We start from the raw sequence: 27,522 nt of genomic DNA, 5'->3' as shown, positions 1-27,522 counted from the left end.
GGCTTCCTAAGAAACCAATTGGCCCGGTTGCTAGGGTGGGTAGAGTCACGTTGGGTTAACCTCCTCGTGGTCGCTATAATGTGGTTCTCGCTCTCGGTGAGGCGCATGGTGAGTTGTGCGTGGATAATGCGGAGAATAGCATGAAGCCTCCACACGCGCTAGGTATTCGCAGTAATGCGCTCAACAAGCCACGTGATAAGATGCGTGGATTGACGTCTCAGACGTGGAGGCAACTGAGATTTGTCCTCCGCCACCCGGATTGAGTCGAGTCACTACGCCACCACGAGGACCTAAAGCGCATTGGGAATTGGGCATGCCAAATTGGGGAGAAAATCCAAAAAATAAAGAGTTTTAATGACTTCAGCCTAAGTGTATGTAAACTTCTGACTTCAACTGCAGGTTTCTCATGGAGAATGCAGCTTATGTGGCCATGTAAATGAATAAGTGCCGTTCAGCGCATGTGCGTGAACAGAGCCATACACCATAATCAACAAGTCAACACAGCAGAAAGAATTTAATATTTCTAGCAGTAAAGATTTTATTTATTTATTTATTTTTTGCCATAATCGCCCAACCGATTTCACATTCAGCACTTCAAGGGCCTCTCATCCGTTTTTGAAGTTTTAAAGTGTAACACAGTGGGGAAGTCAAAGTTGCACTTTAGTCTACATTCTTTATAAACATTCATGCAGGTCTGATCTTAAAGAGGCCTTGCAGTAATGAATGATTAAACCATTAAGGGAACCATTAGAGAAAGGAAATCAGAGTGAATAAAAAAAAAAGATTTTAACTAAAACAAGATTTCTGATTTTCTCAACTGTGAGTGGTGCTTGCTCATGCAAAACTTGTCACCACAATGCTAAGGTGTTGTGGGTGGTTTTAGCACATTGCAATGTGGTTACTAGGATGTTCTGGGTGATTGTTTGTGCATGACTTAAATTGCTAACACCCAAGTTTCAATAGTATTATGGACCCTATAAGCCTATGGCTCAGATCCATCCTTCAATTTAAGTCTGAGATTGTTTTGCCTACCATTTTGTCATCCACCAGGTGAAAAATGTTTGATTGCTTAGAAAAGTCACAGCACACCTCTCCCCAACTAGCTGTTCCATTGTTACACTCCAAAGTTTACTACTTTCCTTGTTTGATCAAATCCCTAACCGAAGTATGAGCAATAGCAGTAGGGATGCTTGCCTTTGCTAGCACCACTAATAACTAGTAAACTCCAAAACTTAAAACATAATGCAAGATTAACCAGTTTGTCATGTGATTTGTGTAGAAATGCTTTTGTAACAAATAATGTGTGCCCTCGAAAGCACCACCACAAGTCAATCCAGTCCTTTTAAGAGAAAATCTCTTACATTAAGCTTTCTCAGCTTGGCCAAATTCCATCAGTACCCCCTGCTTTTTTTCACAACAGCGACAGCTCAGGCAGTGAACCATGAAGTGTCATGGAATCCCACAAACAAGAGTCGCCAGTGTCTTTGTGCAGCCTTTGTTTGATGCCTTCCAGAATTCAAAAGCTATGGCAGAAATCAGGCTTGTTTCACTGTTGTGGCTTGGAGTTCTGAGGGAAAAACATGTGAAGTCTGGAGGGGGAGGGTGAAGTTGTTTCTGAGCTTTTGGCAGAGAAAGGGGGTACAGGGGGTACAGGGGGTTCCTGTGGGAGGATGAGAAGGGGCCGTGGTGTCAACAAGGCACAGGCTGCGAAAGAATCTGAGCAAACTTTCACACAAAGGAGCCCCTCAGCGCCCGGGGGCAAGAGAGCCATTGCTCTGGAGAGGTAGTCAAATCAAACCATAAAACGGCTTGGGCATGAGCCATTAGATCAGCTAGTACTGAAACAAAATGCTCTTTCTATACCAGACCCCCTACTGTCCTATCCCATCTACCAGTAGTCTTGCATACATGACACAAACGTTTCGGAGACGTACTGCTTTATTTAAGCACCCGCTAGCCCGACCATCAGTGAAAATTTGTTTCACTTCTCACAGCAATAAAACAGGCGAATAGTGAGCGTTTTGTTTCAACGAGCCAACAAGGCCAATGCTCAGTGTGACTGAGAGATTGGGACGTATTCCATGAGACCCTAATAAAAGACAACAAGTCTTTTGCAAATTGTCCTGAAGCTGTAAAAAACACCCAAACCACCTGGGAGAGGGCGGACTCTCTGATGGCCCAGGGCAAATGTATGAAAATCGTGCTGTCTGTAGGCACACTGATGAACCCAATTCATCAGGTATAAGGTGTGATCACAGAAGTCATAGTCATTCAGCTAGGACATTCAAAGCAGTGTAAAAACACTCACTTTATGCTCTCTCTCATTTACACACTCACATATACTCAAGTAAATCCCTCATCAGGATAATGGGACTGAATCACAGGCTTTTCATGCTTTCATCTTAAACTGCAGCAATAAGGCAAATATCCTTTCACAAAAGAGACTGGTATTCGCTGCAGAGAATAAACAAACCTTATTTACCCCCACATCACAATGCATTATTATCAGCTCTCATCTCATATAATTTCTCTGAGAGTCCATCCAGAGCTCAAACTGACATTGAAGAGAAATCTATTCAACAAATGTATTTACAGCCAAAATAAGCCTTTCTGAATAAATTGATATGGCCTGATTTTGTCATTCGGGATGCCTTTTAAAAAAAAATATGACTAAAACTACAAAGAATTCTCCATTTACACAGTTTCTTTGCTTTGGCTATATAAAAATATTCACAATACGTCTGTTTTCATTGACAACTATTCAGCAGCAAGTGAATCTGCAATATTTAACCAGAGTTTGCCATTCAAATTGAAAGTAACATGATCAAAAGGCTAGGTACCATAAAGTAGTGGCAAAACTTTCTATTGTGTTGACTTTGCTGAATGCACACAAAGATAAAAACATGCACAGCACAACCAGTTCAGTCCAACTGACAGACTATTATGAACTGGTTCTTTAGATGAATTAATCCATAAAACACACAAATTCACAAGTTCTCCTTAATCAGTCTTGTGAACTTAACGGCTCCACCACTGCAAGGAGACACACTACCTTGTGTCAAGCATTTTTGTCTTGAACCACAGCAGCAGGAAACCTGTTTTTATACATTCTGAAGTTAGTGTGATGCTAGACCTAGTAAGTAGGCATCAAGAAAGAGTACTGCTTCTTTTAGCGCATAATTAGTACGCAGACTACCATGTTAAGCCCAAAGTATACTTCGGTCAGACATGACCGGCTGACAGGATGCATGATGCAAATCTCGTCATCAGCAGAGCACTCGAGCACTGAACGTGCGCAGCCAAATTTTTCAAACCGCATGTCTTTGAACGCACAGACACGCGTGCGCCTCGAACAATTTGCATAAATTACAGGAGATGAAGGTAAAATAACAACAGTAGATATGCACGTCAAGAGCGTGTGTGTGAGGTGCAGAGGTCTGCAACCCGACCTGGGCCCGATGGGACCAGAGAACCCCACAGGTTTCGGGCCGGTTTCGGGTCAGTTTTTCAAGTAGGACTTGGGGTTTGTGTCAGATTCAGGTTTGTATGAATGAAAAAAATAAACAGGTTTACCGAACTAGTTTCGCGCACGTGCTCTCACTCAGACGCGCGAATGGACGAGTTAGGGCCATTCACACCGAACGAGTTTTTGCGCGCATCTGTTATGTTTTCCCATTGTTTTTCTATATAAACACATGCTGGACGAATGTCATTTCCTGTGACATTTACACTGCGTCTCACTTTTTCTTCAGCGCCTCATGCAGGACCGGCACATATTAAATGCCCTGTCAAGTTAAAAAGAACTTCAAATAGTCAAAAATGCATGTTGAGACACCTGCACTCTGTTTCATTCTTTGCGCTGCGTCTAGATTGTTTTCAGCGCAACTGTCACAAAGATTCAACAATCTGAACAAGTTCAGGCTGTATAGAGGGGACTGTTGCAGTGTTTCATATTATTCCAGATTATTCTGCACCAAGAGGGGACTGCTGCATTGTTTCATTTCATTCCACATTGTTCTGCATAAGGTGAAGTTTCAGTGCATAAACGGTAAGGCAATGCTTATTCCCCTTCTGCTCAAGTGTACTAAGGGGCTGCTGTGCCTTGTTAAAACTGTGTATGTTACGAATATTGCCTACATGCTTACATAAAAAACAGCTTATTGCAACAGTACATGCTAGGAGAAGAAATTAGATAGTAAGCGATTTCGGGTTGGGTTCGGGCCAGCTGGGTCGGGCCACACGGTCTCGGGTACGGGTTGGGTTTCATTTTAAGGCCCGTGCAGACCTCTAGTGAGGTGGTCAGGAGATACCTGCATTTGTATAACTCGAGTCTGAAGGAAAATTAAGATATCTTTTTAGGTCTAAACTCATGAAGATAAATAGTCTGGTGTCTTATAGCAGTCGTAGCGTGCATACACCCAACAGCCTGTGTACGCACGTACCGTCAAATGGAGTATAACTTGATAGGCTCGTGTTCTACTGTACGCAGACACTGAGCGTTCGTGTCAAAATTGAAGTATACTTTAGGCTGATCTGCAGATGGTGAAAGCCACAGCAGTAGCAGAAGACTTTCTCCTCTGAGAGCTGGATTAAAAGGCTGTGGATAATACTCATGGCTAATGGTCACGGGGGAGACCAGCACCCTCAGAGCCCATCATCTCACACCACCTCAGCACATCCCAGCCAAAGCCATTTTTTCAGCTGCCACACTACTGCTTCTATATACAGTATGTGGAATGGTTAGTCTTGTTGACTCTCACTTCTTTTTTGTATATTAAAGGAATAACTTGTAAATGTAAATTCTCAAGTCATTATATACTTACCCTCTTGTTGTTTCAAACCAATACACTGTTGATTTTGTGGCTCTCTAATCAAATGGTGCAGGTTTGATGTCATCACATTTGGTTATGAGTAGGGCTTATATGATTTCCTTTTAAGGCTTTAAAAACTTATGAATGACATGAAAAATTATGTAAAAATATGAAACTATTTCTAAATACTTAAAATATGTCTCTTTTTGGTCAACTTTAGTTTTGGTCAGTTTTACATTTGCACTGTTGCTTTTGGAAAAAAATTATAAAAATATAATTATATTTATACATTATTATCTATATTGTTATATTACATTATGCAATAGTAAAATATTTCTGTCCTAATTTCTTCACTTCCACACGTTATTTTAATGCTCCTTGATAAAACCCACTAGCTCTTATTTCAAAATTTGAAATAATGAAGCATAAATTTATGAAGCAAAACTTTTGAGATTTAATTTCATTATTTTATCTCTCCACAGAAATAGAGTAAGCATGCATTTCCTCTGTGTCATTGCATGTCATTAACATGGCATGTATGAACCCCCTATGATCAGGAATATTTTCACATGATCGTTAAATCAAAGTGAAACTGGAGCGCTTTGTTATCACCATCAAAGTTTATATTTGTTTGTTACTATTTTTGAGGGAGTTTGTCACGAGCCTATGCTGGTGCACGCAGACACATGCTCTTCCAGACAGGAGCTGCTCCGGTTGACGTCAGCGGTGCGGCTCAGAGTTCAACTGAATGACACACAAATGCACCGTTCATGGCATTTATGCTGAATATTCACTTAAAATCCCCATATTTGGGCATTAAAATGTGATTGGAATATATAGTTCACAATAATCGTGGTTCTCAAATCACCACAGTTAGATCAAATAAGACGATCAGACAATTAATTAATAAAATCGCAACAGGCCTAGCACATTGAGGACCAACAACGTTTGATGTTATTGCCGCACAACCTGCATCATAGGCACCATATTTGATTTGAGAGCTGGAGCGGAGGTGAATATTATCAGTTAATAATTACATTTTGGTATGTTAAAAACACACAAAGCTATAATATGGCTTCAAAAGACTTGGAATACAGTGCACAAGTCTTTTGGACTACTTTTTTGGTGATTTTATGTCCTTTCTGGAGCTGTGCTTGACAGCCCCTTGTCACTATGAACTTCAATTGTATGTGGGAAAAATCTATGAAGTCCATTTAAAAATATTTTTAGTAACTAAAAAAAATAAATAAAAAAAATAAAAACTATACCTTTAAATGATAAATATTGAGAAATATCACTAAACTCTCTCATAGCTTTACCTCCGAAATACCGGTCAGTCAGTCAGGAGGCCTACCATTTTTTCAGAGCACTTCATATCCATTTAGAAGGGAGACATAGATATGTACCTCAAAAACACATACCTTCCCAGAAGTTCCACTTGACCATCAACCATTCACTTCCCTGCTCTGCAAATTCCTTACAGAGGACGTGATTGGCCACTTGCCACCTGCTGTGCTCTTGGCAGGGAACTGGTGCTAAGGAAACATGCTTTTCATACTCTACACCCCACTTATTAATTCAAGAATCCTCTTCTCTTCAATTCTCTTCAAGAATGCATTGACATTATATATATATATTTTTCTTTTTTTTTTTTTTTGCCTTCTTGTTTTTTCATTTCTTAGTTTGGACCTGCTTTCAAAAAGCAGAAGTTTATCTCATAGTATCCAATTGTTCAGCGTGAAAGATTAGATACAGATTCAATCAGACTTGTCAATCAGTTACAGATTTAATACAAAGTTTTGACTGAAGACCAGCAGTTCAGGCTGGGGTAGTCTGTGGAATAGCACTACTATGGCTGTTTCTGAATCAGTCTGTTGGGTTTTTTTTTCTTTTCTTTTTTTTTGCAGGGAGGAATGTTTCTGTGGTAATCCCTCTGAAAGTGGGGCAATGAGTAGGGGGACTGCACTCTCAGACAGGGATGAATAAGGAGGGGTGGTGACCACCCACACAAAATGCATAAGATACCTGGGACAAAATGTAGGACTCGACTCGTCTAAGGGTACGTTTACACGCGTACAGACAACAACGTTATCAAAACGATCCCCGTTCACACGGATCCGCGAAATGATTAAAAAGGCTGTATTATGCATGCCAGGCCAGTAGTTGGCGATGTCACTTTGTAAAGAAACACTACGCGCCTGCACACATAAGCACTCTTCCACAGAGCATTGAATACAAACAATGAAGATGGCGAAAGCAGAGCAATTTTGTCTGGACGGACGATGAGGTTGCTTTATTACTACAATTACTTTGCTGGAGAAGCATCAATAAACTCAAAATCTTGAGCAGCACAAACACAGTCCTGTAATCTGCCATTGTAGTTTTGAATGTCTCGCGTGTTGATTTGAAGTACTCGTGTGCATGCCTATAGACTGAACTCTCAAGATTATTCAATAAACACTGCTCATTTTTACCATCACTTCATCTCCTGCCTCCTTCTGTATTCCCCCTGCTGACTCTTGGGCTGGTAGGAGAGTAAGTTAACGTAACAAGCTGTTGATGTTGACTGGTTTTGGATATCAGACAGAACTCTGATACATGAATATCTTCTGACGGAGAGAGAGGTCTTGTGTACACTGAATCTAACATGCATTTTCACTGCTTCATGTTTTCATATTCTAAGCATATCATTGAATACTGAACATGGCATCACATCTCTGTCTATAGGCTATATACATAAGCAGTGGGTGAATGAATTGCAGTGTAAAGGTACATCAAATAAAAGTAAATAAATATTTAACAAGCATTTAAAATACAAATACATTTTTCCCATCTGAATCCATACATTCATTTCAAGATTTTCAAATTGCAGGTTCAGCCTACTGTACAATGTTCACACTCCATACAAAACACTCCAAATGAATAAATTGTTGATTATCGTTATTTGTACCAGTATTCATATTGATAATTATTCATCTCAAATTGATGCCTATCAATCCATCATTCATTATATAACACATAATACGCGTGCGCATGACATCACCGTTTTCACAAATTCGCGTTTTTGTATGTTTACACGGAGACGATAACGGCATCGTTTTCAAAAACGTGCACTTTGAAACCCACTTTAAAAATTTTGCGTTTTCAGGCCCCAAAATGCCGTTGTCATGTAAACGAACAGCCAAAACGCATAAAAAGTTGTCCGTTTTTAGTTGAAAACGTTGTCGTGTAAACGGCCCCTTAAACCGATTCAATCTTTCAATTAACAAAAGTCATTAAATTATAGCCAAAAATTTCAAAGTAAACATAAAACTGAACAATTTACACAAATTACCTCCTCTCTTTAGCATGCGATTAAAACAACTGATTCTACGATCTGATAAAGGCTGCCTTAGCCCAAGCACATTATGCACAGAAATATATAATCAACTAACAGTAATTAAGTAGAACTCTATTCTGGCTAATTATCCCACATTAGCATTTTACACACAAGCACAGGCCAGTGCTACATCGGCGTGAGGTGAGATCATGAAAAATTCATGATTTATTAATGTGACAACAGAAACAAATAACAGAAACTGTGGGGTTGAGCAATTGTACAGATAATAGCAGTGTCTAATGTTAAACAAATTAAACTGTTGTGTTCACTCCAGTAACTTGTAAATGTTAAAATGTTTGTAAATTGTAAACCACTAATACAGAACTCCCACTCCTTTTGACCAATTAATTTCTGTGACCTTTCCAGGCTTTCATGAAAACTAGATAAAGACTTTTAAAAATAATTTTAAAGAGATTGCACACACAGTGAGTCATTTCTAGCCAAGAGCAAAGCTAGAAAAGTTATATAAATTATATAAAATGTATTAAAAATTCCCTGATATTCTAATGTTTTTATGACTGTTGGAATCCTGGTAAAAACACAGGCACCTACAGAAACCCACCAGTATCAAACCACAATAATGTGTTAGCATTTTCCTCATCATTTGTAGAAATAATTTTCGCAACTTGATTCCGATAGGTGATAAAATCTCACCAATCATCCGCTTACCAACAACCAATGGTGGGAAGACTGTACTTCTTTTTTTGGAAAAAGGGCTATGTAGATGAGAAAGAGATACATTAAATTCTGGTCATTGCAGTGTCCTTAAAAGCCCCTTACAACACTCTTAGGGACACAGTTAATAAAGTCTGGAATATCTAGCTAGGTATTAAAGTGTGAAAAACACACATAAGCTTATTACAGTAACCTCTGAAAAAAACGTTTGACATTGCAAATATTACCTTTCCGTATCTGTGCAGTGATTTATTTTCCAGGAATCAGGATTTTGTAAAGAGTTTTAAGATAATGACAGAGTGGAGTTCTGGACACCAGACTGAATATCCTTTGCGGTGGAGGGATTTTAAATCATTTTCTTCATCTGTATGAGATCAATGTGACAACTTCCACAAATCACATTGCAGCAGATTGGATTTCCTCTACTCATCCAGCTGGGTTAGTGACCAGTGCTGTGCTTTGTGACAAAGTACTGAATGAATCTATTGTTTAATAATGCTTGGCACTGCTTGGTAAATTCCAAACCATGGCATGGTGGAATTTCATTTGCAGGGCCAAGTCTACACTAAAAGTTTGGCAAGCTCACTGTCGGACCACCAATGCCTGAAGCCATTCAGATGCAAGTTATTTTAAAAACTGGAAAATCATCCAGTCTAAATGGTACACCCATAAAAGGCTCAAAACCCTTTGGATAAGAGGGAAGCAGATGAATTTATTGATTGGAGACTTCTAATGCAATGGAAACTTTGCCAAGATTTAAAAAAGGAGGGTAGTTTGTCAAATGGTGTACTACCTCGTTTCACCTGGTATTAAGATGCATTCTGGGTGGTCCGATAGCTTAAATTACAACTGCAACTGGGAGAAATGGCGTGCCGGTTCATTCGCACTTTTTTTGTCTTTTCTGACTTTGTTGCACTTTAATTTCATACAGTAACACATTGACATAGTAATTGATGCATGCTGTCATAAAATCAGAGACCCTCCCCTCGAACACAAGTGATCACTGGAGATGTATTGAAGTGACCACATGTAAACAGCGGTGTCTCGCCTGATCAGATCAGATAAGCCCAAATGCCAGACTGATCTCACAATGAAATCGGAAACCGAAGATTGACTGTTCTTTAGCTGAAATTGATCTGTGCTTACTGAAACACTGCCCCCAGTGGCCAAAGCAGTAAGTGTTGCTGGGTGTATGGGCATGTATGAACAATATTTTCCAGGTGAAATGTCCACGGAGGGTCGCCAGAAGAGAGTTGTTTTCAGCTGTACAGGCTGTTATACAGTGAAGAGAAAAGTATGTTTTATAAAGTTTACCCCACAACACAAACCCCAAAACTAAACCTAACCATCCGTTGAGTAAAAATTTTACGTTAGAGGGATGAGTGCAACTTTTGAATCGTGCACCACTGACTATACAAAAGTGATTACTTTCTGGTTTCAACACAAGATCTGATACCAGGTCTCCCACGCTGTTCACGCAAAGTGCTTCTGGCCACAACACAGGGGAACGTAAAAATATTGGTGCTGATGTATGACAGAAGATGGTGCTTGTCGGTGAGTCGGCATAATGTGGCCGATTCCTAGGGTACTGGAACTCTTGGAAACATGACGATTTTGTGTGATCACGTTGGAGATGCATCTAAATCACAAGTGTAAATGGAGCCTTAACGGCATAGGCATCACCCATAAATAAAAATTACTCACCCTCATTTTGAGCCAAACTCTAAAGTCTTTTATAGAGCACAAAATAAAAGCTTTGTTCACGTTTCCTTCTTCCATAAAATGAGGGTGTATGAGAATGAGGGGTCAAGCTCCAAAAGGACAAAAGCACCATAAAAGCAGTATAAAAGTATTCCATATAACTAATAAACAATATTCCAAGTTTTCAGAATTCATATCACAGTTTTGAGAAGAACAGACTTACAGTGGTGTGAAAAAGTGTTTGCCCCCTTCCTGATTTCTTATTTTTTTTGCATGTTTGTCACACTTTAATGTTTCAAATCATCAAACAAGTTTAAATATTAGTCAAAGATAACACAAGTAAACACAAAATGCAGTTTTTAAATGAAGGTTGTTATTATTAAGGGAAAACAAAATCCAAACCTACATGGCCCTGTGTGAAAAAGTGATTGCCCCGTAAACCTAATAACTGGTTGGGCCACCCTTAGCAGCAACAACTGCAATCAAGTGTTTGTGATAACTTGCAATGAGTCTTTTACAGCACTGTGGAGGAATTTTGGCCCACTCATCTTTGCAGAATTGTTGTAATTCAGCCACATTGGAGGGTTTTCGAGCGTGAACTGCCTTTTTAAGGTCATGCCACAGCATCTCAACAGGACTTTGACTAGGCCACTCCAAAGTCTTCATTTTGTTTTTCTTCAGCCATTCAGAGGTGGACTTGTTGGTGTGTTTTGGATCATTGTCCTGCTGCAGAACCCAAGTTCGCTTCAGCTTGAGGTCACGAACAGATGGCCGGACATTCTCCTTCAGGATTTTTTGGTAGACAGCAGAATTCATGGTTCCATTTGTCACAGCAAGTCTTCCAGGTCCTGAAGCAGCAAAACAGCCCCAGACCATCACACTACCACCACCATATTTTACTGTTGGTATGATGTTCTTTTTCTGAAATGCGGTGTTACTTTTACGCCAGATGAAATGGGACACACACCTTCCAAAAAGTTCAACTTTTGTCTCGTCAGTCCACAGAGTATTTTCCCAAAAGTCTTGGGGATCAAAATGTTTTCTAGCAAAAATAAGACGAGCCTTAAATGTTCTTTTTGCTCAGCAGTGGTTTTCGTCTTGGAACTCTGCCATGCAGGCCATTTTTGCCCAGTCTCTTTCTTATGGTGGAGTCATGAACACTGACCTTAACTGAGGCAAGTGAGGCCTGCAGTTCTTTGGATGTTGTTGTGGGGTCTTTTGTGACCTCTTGGATGAGTCGTCGCTGCGCTCTTGGGGTAATTTTGGTCGGCCGGCCACTCCTGGGAAGGTTCACCACTGTTCCATGTTTTCGCCATTTGTGGATAATGGCTCTCACTGTGGTTCTCTGGAGTCCCAAAGCTTTAGAAATGGCTTTATAACCTTTTCCAGACTGATAGATCTCAATTAATTACTTTCTTTCTCATTTGTTCCTGAATTTCTTTGGATCTTGACATGATGTCTAGCTTTTGAAGATCTTTTGGTCTACTTCACTTTGTCAGGCAGGTCCTATTTAAGTGATTTCTTGATTGAGAACAGGTGTGGCAGTAATCAGGCCTGGGTGTGGCTAGAGAAACTGAACTCAGGTGTGATAAACCACAGTTAAGTTATGTTTTAACAGTGGGGCAAACACTTTTTCACACAAGGCCATGTAGGTTTGGATTTTGTTTTCCCTTAATAATAACAACCTTCATTTAAAAACTGCATTTTGTGTTTACTTGTGTTATCTTTGACTAATATTTAAACTTGTTTGATGATCTGAAACATTTAAGTGTGACAAACATGCAAAAAAATAAGAAATCAGAAGGGGGCAAACACTTTTTCACACCACTGTAAGTCGCTATGCACTGAAAATCTTGGTTGACAGCCGTGGTCAGCATTCACCATCAACATACAGAAAGAAATCATAGGCATTCTTCTAATTCCTTATTGCATTACACAGAAGAAGGAAAGTGCTTCAAGTTTGAAATGACATGAGGGTAAGTACATTTTTGGGTGAGCTTTTCCTTCAACCAAACAACATAAATTTTTCCAACCAAAAAAATAAATAAAAATAAATTGCAGCCACTTTTCAGCTGGGGCATTTTTGCATGGCTCAGCTTGCTCTTGTTCCAAACAGCTGTTCTGCCTAACACACACACGCACACACACTTTTACATCCCAATTTCCAGCACCAAATCTTGCTGAGAAGCACCTCAGTGGCATCATGGGAGGGAGATATTTTTGGTGCCAAAAATATCTACACACCAACCGACATTCATGCCATGACTAACCAGGATTGGGCTACAGTAAGACAAAGACTTCCTCTAGATGCTGTGTCTGAAATCCCATTAATGAGCACTCAGGCTGTTTTCAAGTGATATCCGCCAGGTAATTACTCTCACAACGTACTGTGCAATCACCTGTGAATTCTATTGGATTGTGATTCAAGTTGTTTAACTTTGTCATCTGTTCACATTTAGGAGACAGATCAGGGAAGTTAGATCTAGATTATTGATTAATTTGCTTCTGGTTAATCAGAAATCACACTCATTTGTAGACTGGAAGACTAGCGTGGCTGATCTACTTATAAATGTGTTAACATTTGATGACAAGAAAAGATTGCAATTATAGCTATTTACACATGGTCAGCTTTCTAATTACACACAAAGACAGGGTCATGCGCCCTTTTTCTCTGTTGAGATAGGTGCTATTTTTCAAGCATATAAAACACGTCCAAACATATATCATCTGAGACCAGGGTGAAATTCCCTTGGTGGAAGTGGTTTAAAGGGATAGTTCACCCAAAAATTAAACTTCTATCATTTACTTCCCTTTATGCCGTGTATGACTTTGTTTCTTCAGTGGAAGATGAACAAAGATTTTTGGAAGAATATCTTAGCTCTGTAGGTCCTCACAATGCAAGTGAATGGGTACCAACATTTTTAAGCTCCAAAAGCACATGAAGGCAGGATAAAAGTAAACCAAATGACTCCAGTGGTTTAATCCATGTCTTCAGAATTGATATGATAAGTGTGGGGGAGAAACAGATCAATATCTCAGTCATTTTATACTATAAATCTCCACTTTCACTTTCTTTTTCTTGTGTTTTGGCGATTCACATTCTTTATGCATATCACCACCTACTGATCAGGGAGAATTTGTAGTAAAAAAGGACTTAAATTTTTATCTGTTTCTCCCCCACATCTATGATATTGCTTCTGGAGGTATATATTTAACAACTGGATTCTTACAGATAACTTTTATGCTGCTTTTATGTGATTTTCTGGAGCTTCAAAATGTTACCCATTCCCTTGCATCGTGAGGACATCCAGAGCTGAATTTGTCATCTAACAATCTTTGTTTGTGTTCCACAGAAGAAAGTCATACACATCTGGGATGACATGAGTGAGAAAATGATGAGAGAATGTCCTTTTTTGGGTGAACTATCCCTTTAATCTGACTGGAATGAGTGCTTGAAATGGCATATAAAAAAGGAAAAGAGATTAGAGCTCACTACTATACCTGAGATTGTCAAACATGTCAATGGCTCTCTAAAGCAATAAATTTGTTTTTTAACCAAAGTAACCCTAGTTTCCAAAACCATTATAAATGAATATGGGTATCTCCTTTAGAGTGTAAGCAGCTTTCCGAATCTTTTTGTGATTTTAAACGTATCTTTATGATAAATTGCCTTAGTTTTACTGTGACAATGTATTGTTGTGTATGGTTACCATTTCTAATTATTTCGCCCAGCAAGAGCAGAAGCAGAACTGTACTCAGAACTCACTTGTCATACTCAGCGTTGTCCTTGTCACAGCGCGCGTCCTTGTGTTTCTGCCAGTCCTTTCCGTGTTTGCACGTTGTGAGGAGCACTACATCCTCCGCGTTATGAACATGATACAAGGCATTCCTCGTGTCCGAACCGATGCCGGTCAGATAGCGCTTCCCCTTAAACACTAGCATGTATTTTCTAAAAGGTGGAATGGTGTTATATTTCAAATACCCCCTCTCCCCACCGGTCCTTGGGTGCTCCTTGGAGAACAGGGGGATGGACACGTCAAAATTGGGTCTGAAGTTCTCCGTGCCGATGCTCGCTTTGGCCAGCATGGCCTGACCGATGTCAAAGCCCAAGTCTTCCGTGTAATCGGGCCATGTGCCTGAATACAAATTAAATATGAGGTGATTCCTACCATTGTTCCACAGAGGCAAGCTCTGCACCTTGGTTCTGAGATTGTGCACATATTGTGGAGACAACTGGTCTCGGTCCAGTGTGTCCAAGCTCAGGACGAACAGACACGCTTGGCCAGGGTCTGATGTGTAAAACCTAGAGCCCTCGATGGTGGATAAAATGTTCTGATAACTTTCTGAGATTTTCTCTCCCTTCTGCTGGGGGTACACGTACACTTTGAATCCGTTTCTTTGACACAGGGAGAAATCGAAACACGATTGCATGCGACACTTCTTGCCCTTGTAAACGCTCGAGCTAACGTCTCTCTTTTGCCTGGGCGATATGTGAACGTTGTATTCCTCCGTGTCGGAATGATCCCACGGGCTAAAGTGTTGTAAGGGATCCGAGAAGTGTGGCCACGGCTGGTCGGGACGATTATATCCATTGCGGCTCCGGTCATGCCGGCTCCTGGACCCCGTGGCCGCCGGACCTCCAAAGTAAAAGAGCACAATTAGAAACGCGCCAGTCACGAGCGAGATCAGATATCGTTTTTTGGCCTGCATGTGTCCTGAAGGCCAGATCGCGGTGTTTGCAAATAAATCTCGAGCGCTTGGAAGTTTGTCTCTCACCACCACCTCCTCCTGCTGTAGTACTGCTCCGCCATCTTCCAGCCTGCGAGGATTTACAACTCACGTCTTCCCTCTTCTTCTGCAGATTCCGATCACCTAGCAAGCGATTGATCCAGCGCATGTGGGCGATTTTACATCGGTTTCCTCGCTCTCCCACGTCTGTCTAGTTGCAACATTTCACGGTGTAGCTGTAGCAGTTACAGTGCCCGAGTCAGAAGCCGCATTATAAACACAGTCAGGTATGCTTACACGCCGATTTAGTTTGCAACCCGGTAAAAGAATACAAACGCAACGTGTGTTTACAGGACACGCGCTAGAAAAATGCGTCGTACGGTCCGTCTCGCAGTTGAGAGTTACGACACTGACTCCTGGAGTTTGCCTTCGGAGAGCAGTTGGGTCCCACTGGAAAGATGGTAAGTGGTTAAAAACACAACGACTGAGGTTTATCACCGCTATATGTGGCGTTTCCAAACCAGACGTCCAGACTAAGCAAAATCCCAGCGCTCGCAGTATAACGTCATTTACTTCCAAAACAACGATGTAAAGTGTATGGGAAACGGGGCAGTTCACCGGAACGACTGTAACCTCACGAATCCCTGCATTTCTATTCCTGTGCTCTCCGCGGACCTTCACACACACAAGTAGATTTCCTCTTCATCGGAACACCGGGTCTGGAAAGGGAGGTTTCCCTTTTTACACGAATACAAATAGGTGTGTTTCACAGGATGTTTGCTTAACAAATCAATTTAACTGAGTTCCTAAATCCGCGAGACCAGTCACCTATTGCTCAGTTGTTCCGATTGTTACTCTGTTACATTCCAATCCCAACACGACGCCAGTATGCGTGACGTCCCATCGTGGTGCATCGTGCGTTTTCATTGGACAAGGGAACCAGATAAGGCGGGGCTTCTACAGCACACATTCATTCCCAGTGCAGAGCATCGCAGATGGACTTCGAACCACTTGCACATTAAAACTGACAAACTTTTTGATCTAGAGGTTTTTGTTTTTTTAACTTCACTTCCACGGTATAATTTAGCCATAATTGTTTCAGAGCCAGATTTGTTCTTCCAAAGTCACTGTTTTAATTACAATCCACTACACCATTTTTTAAATTATTTTTTTAAAATAAAGTCAGGCCGAATTCAGTTTTAGAGTTTTATCAAAAACAGATTTTAAAAACCTTATATAGGATTATAAACATTATTTGATTACATTTGAACATGGTTTTTACCATTAAAATGGCCATGGAATCTGGCATGGCGTTAAATAAAAAACAAACAAATAACCAAGATTTTCATGACAGTAAAAATAGCAGCAGTCTGGAAAAATGAATAACTTTCCCATTCTCTGTTACATAGCAAGGTCCGATGTCCAGTCTGTAGAGGTGTTTCGTAGATAAATAAGAGAGAAATCAATCAGCTGACTGACTGAATGGAACATGCCAAGTAAGGAAACTAGGATTCTGGTGTTGCTAAAACTACCAATGGAATTTGAACTGCATACCAGGAGCATTAATGTTCCTTCCACACCTTTCTGAATTTTAAAGGGATAGTTCACCCAAAAATGAAAATTTACTGACATCATTTACTGACCCTCATCCCAGCCCAGATGTAGTGTATGACTTTCTTTCTTCTGCAGAACACAAATTAAGATTTTAGAAGAATATCTCAGCTCTGTAGGTCCATACAATACAAGTGAATGGTAGCCAGAACTTTGAAGCTCCAAAAAGCACATAAAAGCAGCATAAAAGTAATCCATATGAATCCAGTGGTTAAATCAATGTCTACTGAAGCGATAGGATAGGAGTGGGTGAGAAACAGATAAATATTTAAGTCCTTTTCTACTCTAAATCTGCACCTTTGACCAGCCCTAACAAGTAAGTGGCAATATGCACAAAGAATGCGAATCACCAAAAAACAAAAGAAGAAGAAGAATGTGGAAGTGGAGATTTATAGTAAAAAAGGACTTAAACATGTATCTGTTTCTCACCCACAGCTATTATATCAATTCTGAAGACATGGATTTAACCACTGGAGTCTTATGGATTACTTTTACTTTTGAGGGTAAAAGTACCCTAAAGTTTTACCCTAAACTTTTGAACGGTAGTGTGTGTATATATATATATATATATATATATATATATATATATATATATATATATATATACACTGGCGGTCAAAAGTTTGGAATAATGTACAGATTTTGCTGTTTTGGAAGGAAATTGGAACTTTAATTCACCAAAGTGGCATTCAACTGATCACGAAGTATAGTCAAGACATTACTGATGTAAAAATCAGCACCATCACTATTTGAAAAAAGTCATTTTTGATCAAATCTAGACAGGCCCTATTTCCAGGAGCCATCACTCCAACACCTTATCCTTGAGTAATCATGCTAAATTGCTAATTTGGTACTAGAAAATCACTTGCCATTATATCAAACACTGCTGCAAGCTATTTGGTTTGTTAAATGAAGCTTAACATTGTCTTTGTATTTGTTTTTGAGTTGCCACAGTATGCAATAGACTGGCATGTCTTAAGGTTAATATTAGGTCAAAAATGGCAAAAAAGAAACTCGTCAGTCAATCATTGTTTTGAGGAATGAAGGCTATACAATGCTTGAAATTGCCAAAAAACTGAAGATTTCATACAAAGGTGTACACTACAGTCTTCAAAGACAAAGGACAACTAGCTCTAACAAGGAAAGAAAGAGATGTGGAAGGCCAGATGTACAACTAAACAAGAGGATAAGTACATCAGAGTCTCTAGTTTGAGAAATAGACGCCTCACATGTCCTCAGCTGACAGCTTCATTGAATTCTACCCGCTCAACACCAGTTTCATGTACAACAGTAAAGAGAAGACTCAGGGGTGCAGGCCTTATGGGAAGAATTGCAAAGAAAAAGCCACTTTTGAAACAGAAAAACCAAAACAAAAGGTTAGAGTGGGCAAAGAAACAGACATTGGACAACAGGTAATTGGAAAAGAGTGTTATGGATTTTAACCCCATTGAGCTTTTGTGGGATCAGCTAGACTAGAAGGTGCGTGAGAAGTGCCCGACAAGACAGCCACATCTATGGCAAGTGCTACAGGAAGCGTGGGGTGAAATGTCACCTGAGTATCTGGACAAACTGACAGCTAGAATGCCAAGGATCTGCAAAGCTGTCATTGCTGCACGTGGAGGATTTTTTGATGAGAACTCTTTGAAGTAGTTTAAGAAGTTCTGAATATTTTTTTCAAATTGTAATAGTAATTTTTAACGTTATTAATGTCCTGAATATACATTTTGATCAGTTGAATGCCACTTTGGTGAGTGAAAGTACCAATTTCTTTCCATAAGAGCAAAATCTGTACATTATTCCAAATCTTTGGCTGCCAGTGTATATATTGACATAGTTGAAATTGGATATTGCCTGATAAAGCTCTTTTGTAATGAGTAAATAATTTTGAAAAAAATAATTATTGACAAACTACTGCTACTGAAGCACCTTTTGTGTCTACCACTATTACTAGTTTGGATTTATTTATTTGGTTGTTTATTTAACCAATAATTGAAAGAGCTGGATTACCCAAGGGATCTGCTTTTGTATCTAGCCGCAGATAAGAAGCCCAGCTCTATAGCAATTCCTCTTCCCAAAGCCTCTCCCAGCGTGTGATAAAAAGCCCTAAATTTGGGCTGCTGTAAACAAATACCCACGTCTGGATGGGCTAAGCCATGAGTTCAGAGAGTTCTAAGCCCTTGGAAAGACAAAACACCCTTTGAGAGTCCTCTACCATCCACTGTTCCAGGATCTGATAAAGCTGCTTGAGATGATGTAACACGGTGCATTCCCTCAGTATACTGAGCAGGGCTGGGCACTGTGATATGGAGACACTACACAGGTGAATGTTGTAATAGTACAATAGGAACACCTAATAAAAAGGTATATGAACAATGTGGAAGGCAAATACAAAGTCAATATTAACTGGACTGAAAGATTAATACCCAATGGCTATAAATCACCAGGGTTGGGAGGGTTACTTTTGAAATGTATTCCACTACAGATTACAGAATACATGCTGTAAAATGTAATTTGTAACGTATTCCGTTAGATTACTCAAGGTCAGTAACGTATTCTAAATACTTTGGATTAATTCTTCAGCACTGGTAGATTTTTTCACTTGTTTTGACAATAAAAATTCTGCCAGTACAGTAAGATAAAATACATACATACGTTAAAAATACATTCTCTGAAAAACCTAAATATCTTATGCAGTGTTGTTTCTAAAACAAGATAAATCAAACTGATCTTGTTTTAAGGATTTGTAGATATTTTTACAGGAAAACAATACAAAAATGATTATCAAGAATAAGATTTTTGCCCTAATATCAAATGTCTTACTAGAAAAAAAGAAATTATGATCCAATGTGAATTTTCTTGATAAAAAAATATGATCGTGCCTGGTAACATGTGCATGTAAAATGGCTAGAAATAGCATTTTAGCTTAGCGTAAAGCTGACAACTTACACAAGGTTTATTTCTATTTCTTCTGCTCCAAACTTACTTCAAACTTACTTCTCTGTCTGCTCGTATGAATGTAACACATCATAAGAAAGTGTTTCACCGCTGTTCAAATGCACTTTGGATCGCATCATTTATATGTATAAATGTTTTCCATCTGAAAGGACTAAATATTAAATTAAACAAACGACAATAAAATGCAAAGTAATCTCTTCAGTAATCAAAATACATTTTGAATGTAACTGTATTCTAAATACCAATGATTTCAATTGTAACTGTAGTGGAATACAGTTCTTATATTTTGTATTTTAAATACGTAATCCCGTTACATGTACTCCATTACTCCCCAACACTGTAAATCACTATTACTCAGATTGTGTTAGGAATGTTTCTTTGTCTACTGTTTGTGAACAAAGATGACAAAATTTTTCCACAAGCTTTTTTTGACTTCCCAAGTCCGCACACCCCAATTAAAAATGTAGTGAATGTGAATTTCAACAGAACATGAGGGTTAAATATTAGAATAAGAGCCCAATATTTTGTAAAAGTTTCACAAAAATAGCTTGGAAAAAGCAGCAGGAGTCTACATGCTTTGGTTTAATGTCTCATGGCTGTGTACTGTTGATGTCTTTCATATTGTTTATGCTTGTACACTCTATTGTATTTTTTTTATCTCACCAAAACCAAACATGTACAGCTGTTTAGCTGCAATGCCATGGCTATGCTTCCAGAGGATGCTAATATGTTAACGTCCTGTTTTCTCCTCACAGCAAGAGCAAGAGTGCTAGGGAGCTGACAACAATGAAAGAATCAAGCAGCACTCCTTGACTAACACAGACATGGCCGTTGAGTAGGTGTATGGAGTTTGAAGTCCCGCTCATCTTGTTTAACTTTTCCTGGGGCCCTTCAGGCAAATTAATCCATAGAAGACAAAAACAACAACAACAACAAAAAAAAAAAAAACACACAAAATGTGCGCACAGCTTCTTAAAGCATGCGTGCGAGTGTGGGATAACTAGATACCTCCTCATTTCTTCCTTTATTTAAAATGACCTTTCAGTACTGGAACAGAGTTCGCTCTTGTCAATGTGAAGTGTTTAAGTGTTGGAAGATGTAGGAGGGGAGAGCAGCAGTAACCAAGCCCAAAAGGGAAAAGAGAGAGAGAAATCACAAGAAAAAAAGAAATCAAGTGGCTGTAGGGAGAGCAAGGCAGTAAATGAAGCAGAACAGGTTAGATGTGTTGATAGGTTTTTGTCCTCATTAAAAAAAGCCAAGTTCTTGACTTCTGAACCCCCTCATTTGTATTCTGTGGCAGTTTGTTCCATACAGATTTGGACTGGAGAATTGGCAAAGATTGTAGTGGTGCAGTGAGAGTTTCTTTCCTAAATTTCTGCAGAAGAACATTTGGCTCTATTTTCAACCAAGCCAGATGATTAAAAGGAAGTGAAAGAAATCAAAAGAAGGAAGCCCAGAAGGACAGACATACTTCTATTTACAAAATGAGCCTTAAAATAAATGAATGCTATTATTTAACCATAGTTGTTATAAGAATATAACAGGCTGATAAAAAGTATTTTTATATTGTTTTTTTTTACCCATCATATACATCAAATAGGTAGGTGGCATGACATTTCAAGCAATTCGCAGCAGTGTCCTGCTAGTGAGGCATGCTATTCTTCATCTAAAACTCTTTATAAAGGTGAAGGGTGTAATTTCTGCACCAAAGCGGCATTGAACAGAATTGCAAAAATAATGTCACTGACATTGATAGGACATCAGATAGTCCTGGCCAAAACTCAGGATGTTGAAACAAACAGAGCAAAGGTGAAGGTGCCCTACATTTGCTCTCCTCAGGGGAATCAACTGGAATGGCTTATTAAGTTATCTCTGCATATTAAAATGGGATAGGAAAAAGCATTTTAATCCTGTAAAAAATTACACAACATTTCCTAATTCTTGCATAGTTATTATACATGCAGTTATTATGACCACTAATTAATTTAGAGATACAGGGAATACTTGTAATTTGGAATACTTGTACAATAAAATAAATAAATAAAAATGAATAAAAGGTGATTTTGACCAGCTATGTCACCTGAAATATATGCTTATATACATTCAAATTAATTTGAACCTAAAATGATTAAGTCACAAAAAAGGTAATGTCCACGTTATTTGTCAACTACTCAGAATCACTGGGGCAGCTAGAAATATCATTTTAATGATTTTTGCACACTGTGCTTTTACACACATACACAGTTCCACTCTTTTTGATGACCTGCAGTGAGAATGTTAAGCATTACCTCCTCGGGCTGAGATCAGAGCAGGCTTTCCTCACCCCCTTTGAACTTCCTTTTGTTTGCTCTCACAGTCATCAGGGTTCCCAGCCGTACAACAGGAAATGTTATCTGGATGGATGCCCTGTCAGCAACGGATCCTCAGATCTTTCTGTGTCCCCACAACAGAAACAAAAAATCACTTTACGCACATGCACACACACTTTTGGCTCATAAACAAAGATGTTTACACATGCTTCCTCATCCTGCCAGCATAACTATGTGAGAATAGTTTGTATCTGGGAATTTTAGATTCCTTACAGTTAAGTTCACACAGTTTAAAATAGAGATGAAGAAAGACAGGATTGGAATGTTTTAAAATGTTCCATCTCGGAATGAGTCAGAGGTACGGAGTGTTTGGGATGGATACAGAACACAACAAAGCCTTAAACTGAGATTTGGCACAGCTTGATTTGTTTGGCACAAAAGTTATAATCAAAGGGCATTCATTTTATTATGCTAAATGTGTTTAACTTAAATGTGAAATAAGTAATGTTTTTGAGAGTTATAAGTAAGCCATTCCTAGATTGATTTTCCCAAAAATGGTAAACACTGTGGCTCTTAACATTGCTCTGTTTGTTTGAGCATCCCGACCAGCCAAACGTGAGCAACAGTTGCTAAACCAAAATCATACATTTAGGGTGGGACTATCTGTTTGTCGGCCAATGGCAAACGAAGAGAGTGGTCAGGAAACCTGTTTGAGAACAGTCATACATTTTTGCAATTCAGTTTGGTGCTGCTATAGGCACAGAAATTAGACACTTTATCTTTAACTTTTTTAAACAGTTTAAATTTGACATTTTCCTCCATTATGTGCTGAGTGCAATATGCAATATTAATATAGTCATACTAGTCATAAACTATTAGAGGAAACCAGAGCTAGTTGTCACCCTTTTTACTCCAGTGAATATTTCACAGGTTTATTTTTGAAAGTCAGTCTCTACATAGCCACATACTGTATGTTAAAGTGTTGGCTACAAAAAAATTAAATAAGGAAAACTATTAAGAAGCACAAAAGAATTCATTAAACAACAAAACTGGAAAAGGTAACATGCAAAATGGTCAAAATATTTTGGCCAACAAATACCGTAATAAATTGTAAATTGTATACATTTATGACTTTTAAAACACATGTGACAACCTGCCCAGATAAAACCTGACTTTCATGAAAAATACCTTTGTCTTAAGAAAACATGTAAACCTTTCTGTAAAAATGTGTCTTCATAATATACTTGACCCTTGTCTTATAACTGTGTGGTTTGAGTATGACTGTTCCTATACCCAAGAGCTATAACAAAAAATATGAAGATAGTGAAAATAAAGTACATTTTCGCTATCATCATATTTTTGTTATAGCTCTTGGGTATAGAAACTAACATTATCAAACCACACTGGTATGCATTTTGTGAATTCTGAATTCTTTGAACAAGTTGTTTGAAACCAACATGTAAAACCTTAAAAAAAAAAAAAAAGAAAAAAAAAAAGATTTGCGCAATTGGACCTTTAACTCTAAATCTTATCATTACTGAGATAAAGCCTTTGTGACAACTTCCCCATTATCTCAGGACTTGGGAAGTTTGTAGATCAAAACTTAAAACTCTAGCACTTTCAGTCGACAAAACACAAACCTACATGAAGTGTCCTGTGACTGAGAAAGAATATGATGCACACATAGAAGAAGGCCAAGGTGACAAATGTGAACATGTAAGGCAACTCATGAGATATGACAGTGTGAGTTAATTATGTATGCTTCATCATGTCGCCTGTGACACAAACAGCAGGGACTGTGGCTGGCAGACCCAGACGCAGCACTCTTTATCATGCCCGCTGTGTCATTCTAACACCACCACTGCAAACACAAAACACCACTCCAGCCTCACATTTGCATTAACCTTGATTATTAACACAGTTCAGGTGCTTAAAGCTGAAGTGTGTTGTTTTTTTCAGTGTTTAAATACTTTCTCCTATTCAAGCTTAATATGCAGAGACAACTATAAGTAATCCATTCATAGGTAGATTTCCCTGAAAAGTGTAAACACTGGCTCGTTGGCACTTTCAAAACATTGTTCTGTTTGATTGAGCATCCCAACCAGCCTGGTGTAACAGTAGCTGCAGCTGGTACATGATAGCTGTGCAGTGTGTAAGCCTCACTCTCATGGCCTTAAGAGACGCACTAGCGGCCAAGGCTAGAGGCCATGGCTTTTCTAGCCTTCTTGCTAGCGCGTCCAACTCTCATGCCAGGGATCACTGGTTTGAATCCCGGGCGGGTCGAGTAGGACAATGACACGGCAAAATGTACTATGTTTACATGGACACCACAAAGCGGCTTATTGCGAGACAGTGGCGTTACTGTTTACATGCACTATATAGGTGCTGTACTCTTCACTCCCGTGTACATGTGGCTCGGTTAGTAAGCAGCTTTCTCCACAGCAATGTAATTTCCCTGCAACACTTGTGTAAATAACAAACATGCGCCACAATAATGGGATTTCCCTCTTATGTAAAATTCCGGGATTCCTCCAATGTATGAGCGCAAATACGCGAACGTGAAGGACAGTCAATATTTTACATTGGTGTGTATAAATGGGTATAGTTTATAGTGTATGTGCTTTTCCCACTATACTCCCAGAAATGTTAAATTTTTTTCCGCTGTGTTTACTTGTTGTTGGGCTTCATCCGATGATGTTTGTTTTCTGGTTTGTTCACGCATATGTGCACTCCTTAAAAACCTGTAAGAATGCTGCTTATGCCTTTACATGACCACATAAGCCGCATTCTCCGGGAGAAACCAAAGTGTGTTATACCGCTTTCCCTTAATCCTTGAAGTGTTTTAAGGAAATCTGCATTCTCACTTACATGATGATTCAGAACACCATTTAATGCAAAAACTCTGGAACACGCCGTTTTCTTAAGTGCATGTAAACGTGGTTGTTGTCTCAACCAATGGCATAAGATTGGGGCGGGACAATCTTTTGGTCTGTCCAATGGCAGATGGGGGGAGTGTCCTGAAAAACCTGTTTGATAACAGTCAATTCCTTTTGGTGACACCAGTGGTCCAGCAATTACACACTTCAGCTTAAACTTGAGCACAACCGTCTAAATTGTCTAAACAATCAAAACTTTTTAAAGCCAGCCAGGTGAAACACTATCAGTTTGAGTGTCGGATGAAAAAATTAATTCAAGCTTGCTTTTGTTTTCCTTCATTTTACCATAACATATTGGCTTAATTATTCGTATCACATCTTACCTACCGCTGTTATTTCATTCGGGCAGAGATAGATTATGACTGCAGTTCACTCTCAGATGCCACCTGGTTTAAACAACTGCTGTGCTTGAGTAGAAAAAGAGAGTTTGATTGGTGTGACTTCAGGCTCTTCTTTCAAGAAACTGCTGTGCTGTAATTAGTCCATTGCAATAATATCAGACAAGCAAGCATCCCACAGAGTGTCACTGCTGTGACAGCATATAAACACTAAAAATAATAGCATCACAACATATTAACCAAAACATAATTTGAAGTTAATTGTTACAACAGTTAGATTAATTATTTTAACAGCTAAAATGTCTTAATGAAAATGTAAAAATGCAAGTTTCTGTGAGGTTTAGGTTTAGGGGTAGGGTTAGGGGAAAGAAAATATCTTTAACTCATTGTAATAACAACAGACGTCAATGGAAATGTCCCACCATGTGAGGAAAAACAAACGTGTGAATGTGTGTTAAAGAGATAGTTCACCCAAAAATGCTAATTCTGTTATAATTTATTCACAACTATGTTGTTCCAAACCCGTATGACTTTCTATTTTCCGTGGAACACAAAAGGAGATGATAGGGGGGTATGTTAGTATCAGTCACCATTCACTTTCATTGCGTCTTTTTTTTTTTTTTCATACAGTGTCATTCTGCTTAGCTCCTTTTGTGTTCCATGGAGGAAAGAAATTCTTATGGGTTTGGAACCACATCAGGATGAATCAGTGACAACAGAATTTTTATTTTGGGTGAACTACCCCTTTAAGAACCCAATCTTTGAGGGTCTTGTAAAGGGTTAAAAGCTTTATTTTGATAAACTGCCTATGCAGTCCCTATGTAGAAGCAACTTTCTCTTGTCACTTTAATATTTCAGCCCGGCACTGTGAGGCAGCGACAGCATGTCTGAGGCGAGCATGCCAATTACACTAACACTGACTATTCTCTATGATATGCCACAGAGTCTTTCATCACTGATGCATTACCGAAGCAAATTATAGATTTTACAACAAAGTTAACTCGAGAGCTGTCAACCAGATCAACCTCCCTTGCCACATTTAGTCACTTTTTCCATTGAGCGTCCATCAAATATACACGCTCAATCTGTCTCTGATAGATTAAAGGAAGGTTGGCTCCTTGAGAACAGATCGGGCTGTGGGCAAGCGGACAAGACTATCTGCTCTTCGCATTAAAACTCTGCAATAAACACCAAAGGCTCTATGCTAAAACCATTAAACTTATATAAGGCCTCGGCACTTACGTAGCTGAAACAAACCATAAGGATCATGGGAGTGTTTGGGCATTCTACATTTCCTCGGTTCTTTGTGGAAAGTTTAATATTTGGTGACAAAAAACATACATGCGTAAGCGCACCTGCTTTTACTACCAAGAGGTCAAGGTTTGGCTGGTTAACATGGTCTAGTTAACCCCTGCTGGTAGATGTCATAACTACACCATCTAACTGCAAAAAGCATCTTTCTCTAATAACAGCCATTCAAATGTAGCTGTGTCTTCTGACAAAATAATTTTTTGCAAGCAACATGTAAATCTCAGATATTTAATTATACTATAGTAGGTGTTTTGGCGGTGACCGATTTTTGGAGGGCTCTTTAAGGAATGTTCTGGCTTCAATACAAGTTAAGCTCATTCGACAGCATTTGGGGCATAATGACGATTACCACAAAAAATAAAAAATAAAATAAAAAAATAATAATTTCAACTCATTCCTCCTTTTCTTAAAAAAAAAAAAAAAAAGCAAACATTTAGGTCACGGAGAGGCATTTACAATGCAAGTCAATGGGGACAATTTTTGGAGGGTTTAAAGGCAGCTTATAATTTTACAAAGCACTTACATTAATTATTCTGTTTAAACTTGTGTATTATTTGAGCTGTAAAGTTGTTCAAATCATCGCTTACCAGGATTACATTATGTCGTTACGGCAACAAAGTTGTAAAATTTTATATAATTTTACACAGATAAGGTTAGTGAGCAAAATAATCACACTAAAATCAAGTTAACACACATATTGTTTACATCTTGTGGCTATACTTTTGAAACCGTGAGCATTGCAACCTTTCACTCATAGTGAAAACGTGA

General features: G+C 38.9%; 1 protein-coding gene across 1 annotated transcript in view; it reads right to left on the bottom strand.

The window, feature by feature from the left end:
• LOC127420631 (exostosin-1b-like) overlaps positions 1 to 16,137 on the bottom strand; it is a 116,747-nt gene extending 100,610 nt beyond the window's left edge. Inside the window, exon 1 of the mRNA XM_051663039.1 lies at positions 14,333 to 16,137. Coding sequence (XP_051518999.1) covers positions 14,333 to 15,276 — 944 coding nt within the window. The 5' untranslated portion in view covers positions 15,277 to 16,137. The remainder of the gene's footprint in view (positions 1 to 14,332) is intronic.
• Between the last annotated feature and the right edge of the window lie 11,385 nt (positions 16,138 to 27,522).

The sequence above is a fragment of the Myxocyprinus asiaticus genome, chromosome 30 (assembly GCF_019703515.2).
Source record: "Myxocyprinus asiaticus isolate MX2 ecotype Aquarium Trade chromosome 30, UBuf_Myxa_2, whole genome shotgun sequence".
Lineage (NCBI taxonomy): Eukaryota > Metazoa > Chordata > Actinopteri > Cypriniformes > Catostomidae > Myxocyprinus > Myxocyprinus asiaticus.
The sequence above is the reverse complement of the archived record's forward strand: the minus strand, read 5'-3'. Positions and strand labels throughout refer to the sequence as shown.